Source organism: Zophobas morio, unplaced genomic scaffold (genome assembly GCF_036711695.1).
Source record: "Zophobas morio isolate AGI-343-1 ecotype UQ-CSIRO unplaced genomic scaffold, CSIRO_AGI_Zmor_V1 ptg000009l, whole genome shotgun sequence".
Classification (NCBI taxonomy): Eukaryota; Metazoa; Arthropoda; class Insecta; order Coleoptera; family Tenebrionidae; genus Zophobas; species Zophobas morio.
The window spans coordinates 4,790,376-4,795,502 of record NW_026972114.1 but is presented as its reverse complement, the minus strand read 5'-3'; the positions used below and the strand labels follow the sequence as shown (position 1 = coordinate 4,795,502).

At 32.4% G+C, this 5,127-nt stretch overlaps 1 protein-coding gene across 2 annotated transcripts; it reads left to right on the top strand.

The window, feature by feature from the left end:
* The first annotated feature begins 557 nt into the window (after positions 1-557).
* On the top strand, positions 558-2,574 carry LOC135125603 (uncharacterized). 2 transcript variants are annotated; one of them, XM_064051241.1, is made up of 7 exons: positions 558-608; positions 711-978; positions 1,052-1,306; positions 1,362-1,673; positions 1,878-2,171; positions 2,276-2,389; positions 2,439-2,574. In XM_064051241.1, the coding sequence occupies exons 2-7, from the start codon at positions 717-719 to the stop codon at positions 2,480-2,482; spliced, it is 1,281 nt and encodes a 426-aa protein (XP_063907311.1). In that variant the 5' UTR covers positions 558-608; positions 711-716; the 3' UTR covers positions 2,483-2,574. The 2 variants fall into 2 exon arrangements, with proteins under 2 accessions (XP_063907311.1, XP_063907310.1); XM_064051240.1 differs by having other exon boundaries at positions 564-608; positions 705-978.
* The last annotated feature ends 2,553 nt before the right edge of the window (positions 2,575-5,127 follow it).

Here is a 5,127-nt window from a genome sequence, read left to right as displayed (position 1 = left end):
AAAATACTTAGGATCTTAATATCCACTTATACTTTAATATGCTACGTATATGTTACGTTTTTAAAACGTGCAGTTATCTATTAAATAAAATATCCATGATGTCCCAATTTCGACTCGACTCGACTATTAAGCAAAAATGTGCAACATGAAGAAAGTTTTGTGTCATATTCGCTTATTTTTTGCCGACTTTGTTTTATTTTACACTATGTTTATTGCCCGAAATTATAAAAAATAACAATTTCACAATAACACCACACCTTTGCAGAAACAATTTATAAGACCGAAAATTAACGACGTGGTAATTTGTTTTTTTGTAATATAAATTATCTAAAAAACACTTTCGGTACGAGTAATTACGATAACAGATGAATCATTAACTACATGATATTAACACACTTTGAAAGAAGTCAATATATTTCAAATATTGTGAAAAATTCTACGTACGGTTACACAAGTAATAGAAATATTTATTGGGGATGGATCTTGTCACCTTCTTATCATTACGCCCAGTTTTCAGATAACGGATAAAAGTAGAATATATATTAACTTAGGACAACAGATATTTCACTAATCTTTATATCATCAATCACAACGAATCATAATTAATTGTAAGTAACGTAAGCCTGGTTATATATGTAGATAAATGTTTTTTATTAGTTTCCTCTCTGCACAGTATTTGCATGTAACACCCAATAATTTTAAAGTTTTAGGCTGCAATGAAAATATTTCTGAAGACGCTATTCCCCATTTTGTTTTTACGTGGTGTTTCCAGCAGCGAAATAATTAAATTCGAAAATGAAAACCATATTTTGTGTGTCACAGATGACACACAATCACTGGTCTATGTAAAACCACCATTAGTAACGAAAACGAGAAATACATCAATTTTAATTGAAAACGACGTAATATGGGATGACTGGTCTTTAAAATCGTCGACAGAAGTCGTAGTACCAGCTGTTAAGGATAAAAGATGGGAAGGTAGGTAATGTCATCCTACATCAGTTTTTGTGTGTCTAATTTTATCTACAATAATAAATTGTTTATTTTACAGATCTACAAACGAGCTACACTGATTCTTTCCATTACGAATCAGTGTCATCCATATCATACTCAGTACCTGGTGGGACTAAACTCACCGCAGTCGTTAGTGATCCTCCATCAGCTTTACCAAAAAGAACAAGGGATATTTCCATCGACTGGATTCACTACACCACCATGCCTAAAGTGAATGAAAATGCAACTGAATTTGCGCAATTTCAAATTAATGTTACTTCTTCGGAGAAAACTTACTTTAAAATACATGATTGCAAGTACTAAAAGGCATATTTCGGATACCTTAATAATTTTTTTTTCCTTTTCAGATAAACTGAGATGGGCCGACACTGTTTCAGAAACACCGACACGTATATTGATCTCTCAAAAAGAAACGTCTTGTTTTATGATCTACGGTTATGTTTGTTATTATTGTACGTTACAAGTTAATATAACAGGCCAACGTGTACAGTCCTTCTCTGGAAAAAGTCAAAAATCCCTCCAAAGTCGATGGCAACATCTTAAATATGAACCGAAAACTGATGTTGAGATAAAGTTCTGGAGGGAAACCACAAATGGAGATGTTACAGGACAGTGGGCAGTGGATATTAGACAGTGTCCACCTACGATAAACAGCAAAAGTAAGTTTTTTAGTGTATTTAAGATTTTAATTAAGATGGTATTTCAGTACATTTTTTCAAAATATGCAAACATTGTGAAACAAATCTAAATTGCGAAATAGAGATGAAAAATGCGTTTTCATTAAATCAGCTCTTTAATTTATTATATAAAAAAAAATTAAGCTAGTTGCACAGAATTTATCTTTACCTTTTTAAAAATTGTAGCAATTTATGAGGTATCTTTGGAAGACGATGTGCAACAAGGGGAAGAACGTCGGTGCGTTTCTGCTAGAACAATAACGAAGCAAAACAATATTAGACAATTTCCAAGTGTCAAAATAAAGGACGATGCATTTAGTTGCAATCCTGGAACCGTAGGAAGGAACTGTGATATTAACTGCACAAATTTCTTGGGATCAGATAAAAGTTATTGTGAGCAACATCAAATCTGTGATGATACTTACTCAGTTTCTGAATGTTTTTGTTCTTGGGGTTACGAAGGAGGAACATGTAATAAAAGTAAGTAACCCAACAGAAAAGCCTTCTTCAACTTTCATAGTTTAACGAGAAGGAAGATACTTTTCTGTAGTTTTTAGTTTAACTAAACAATTACTTATTTTTAGCGTGCTCGAAAGGAAAATGGGGTTTATCTTGCCGCGATACATGTAAAAATTGTGATGTGTGTAAGGCGATAACTGGACAGTGCACTAATGCCTCACTAAGCAATTTTAGGACAGGTATGTTTCAAATATTGCTAATTATAGTAAGTACATTTTTGTTTTTTAGCCGCCGGTCTACTTCTTTTGGGAATGATATTTAAATTTTTGTAACAGTATGTCAAACTTGTATTTGTAAAACTAAATATGCATCCATGTGTTTTAGTAATATAACTCTGAATAAACTAATCAAATATTTGTGGTAATTTAGTGTTTCATATTATAAATAAGTAATAAAGACTGCGACTTTTTCTTCATCAAAAGAAAATTACTTCTTTGTATAAATATCCAAATATAAGTGAGTAATCAGATGAGTTTTCTTTTCTAGAACTGTGATTATGGTCCTCAAATGGAAATTTAGAAAATATGTAGTGAAATTTGGTTGAATTTTGGTTGTATTAGTCATCCTATGCTGTTGACGCACAAGCAAGTAAACAGGGATTCCATTATAATAACATTAACTGCAGTTTCGCAGTCATCGAATGATATTTTGACTACAAATCAAAAAGCCGCGGAGACAAGTTTAAGCAAAGTTTTAAAATACGAGTAAATATCCTGAAAATGTATTTATTTTTATTTTAATGAATTAATCAGGAACTGTAAAACGGATTGTTTTGAAATCTTGCAAACGTTGTAAGGTTATCGTAATCATGGTAAATAGTTAATCAAACTGTATTCATTTATCCCTTTCCAAAAAATTTATGACTTCATATCAAACTTTTGTCGAAAACATTCTCTCTGAATTATACAAAATACTGTTATCGGTGATTAAAATCGACGTGGGTAAACTCAACGATTTATTTCTTAGTAACTCAAATTTACTAAGCGATTATGTACATAATCATTCTTGCGCAACTTGACTGAATTCATTCACTGTACTGGACTCGATGACTGAATAATGAATCCGTTCTCGAAGGTAGCCTTTATTTAAAGCCACACACTCCTCTGGATGGATAGCGAACACCGCTTCGAGGTTTTTCTGGACGTTACAATCGAGATTTTCGGTAACCCACTCCAGGCTTGTCTTTATGCGAACGCCGCCCGCCCGTCGTCACAAAAGAGGAGTCACCCATCATCGCTGCACATACTGGGAAAGCCTCGACAAACCCATAGGCGTCGTACCAGGGCTGCGTATGGATTTATTTGGTAATAATACTATCACTCTCAGCATGTGATTTATCATTGTAACGATAAGTGTTTCCATAAAAACGCGTCTATTTCCATTATCTGAAGAGATATCATGAAAATAAGACACATTCCATTTTTTTCTACACACGGATGGCAAGCTAAATACGCTAAGTACTCGTCGGATCATCGCTGTCACGCGACCACCCACCAAGGCCAAATTGTTGCTGGAGACGACTATTCAAAACTTAGTTAGGGTTTTGCCATATACACGATACTCCTACTACACATTTAAAATTTGACAATAATCAGTCCAGTCGGACATTAATTGTCTAATAAAAATTGGGACAGATGGCAGACAGACAGACAGACAGACAAACACAGAGACGGAAATGGAATTCATCATTTTCATTTGATTCTGCTACCTTTTACTTGCAAAATTTCATATTTTTTCGACTGTATTGGACACTAGTATGCAAACATAAAACAAAAATTCAAAGCAACTTTTTTTCTGGTAACTTAACTTATTGTGAAGAGTTTATCAATAGCGAATGGTGGTAAAATATTGAAATGTAGTTTAGAAAACACAGTTTTTGAAACTGAATATTTTCGTACTAAAATGCTACTTGCAACAAAATTTGCCCTAAGTTTCTCCTAAAAGTAAAGAACAAATATTTCATTGTAATATCACATAATATTAAATACATAAAACTTTTTAAAGAATTGTTTTTAGGTTAAGACTATATGTTCTTGATCAAAATAACTTTGCTGTGAATTGTCTTTATCCACTTTGATGCATTGTAAGGGATTCGTTTATTTTGTTAATAAATAAAGCATTGAATAAGACATTTTAACCACCTGAAAAACCGTAGTAAAATATTTATAAAATCTTCTTCGAAACCTCACCGAAACTAGTAGTGGAAAACAAAGAATGTTAAAGGGTCCAGCAGTGAGATACACACTTTTTTGAGACATTGTTAATACAAACACAAGTTCGCGTTGTAGCCTAATATCCACTTCGTACCATTTTGAAGACCATATGGCTGAAGCAATGGACTCACTCTACAAAATAGGTGATAACACAATATTTATAAGAACTTTTAACTTACAGCATTAATTATTTGTTGACCAGAAAAGCAATCGAATGACAATGTAAAAATCCAACCCGAAAAGTGTATTATCGCACATAGATGATCACCCTAAAATTTTTAGATTATTTTTACTAAGTTTAGATGTATTACTTTATTTTTACCTACTTCAGTAAACTGTTTTCCTCTGCAAGCGCAAATTATTGCCGTAATGGTAATATGAGTTAACATTCCATTCGAAAAGCATTCATCCAAAATTTTAGCTAAACTAAAAAAAATGTCGTAATGAACAACTAAACCAGGTGGTAAACTAATTTCGATACATAGGACTTTTATATGTGAATAAAACAGTTCATTTTCATTTTCCATTCATTTTGTCGTTTTGCAAATTGGCGAAAAACTGAAACTTGAGAAAATACAATGTAAAACGATATAACATTTTTGTAATATGAATTTACAGTTGTTCTTTCAAATAAATACAAATAATATTTACCATAACTATAATAAAAATGAACCGAAAGTCAATGTCGATTTTATTTTCGCGCA

Coding starts and splice junctions, on each gene's coding strand:
- LOC135125603 (XM_064051241.1), top strand. CDS start 717: ATGAAAATATTTCTGAAGACGCTATTCCCCATTTTGTTTTTACGTGGT. Junction 979..1,051: donor TAAGGATAAAAGATGGGAAG/GTAGGTAATGTC, acceptor TTTATTTTACAG/ATCTACAAACGAGCTACACT. Junction 1,307..1,361: donor TTACTTTAAAATACATGATT/GCAAGTACTAAA, acceptor TTTCCTTTTCAG/ATAAACTGAGATGGGCCGAC.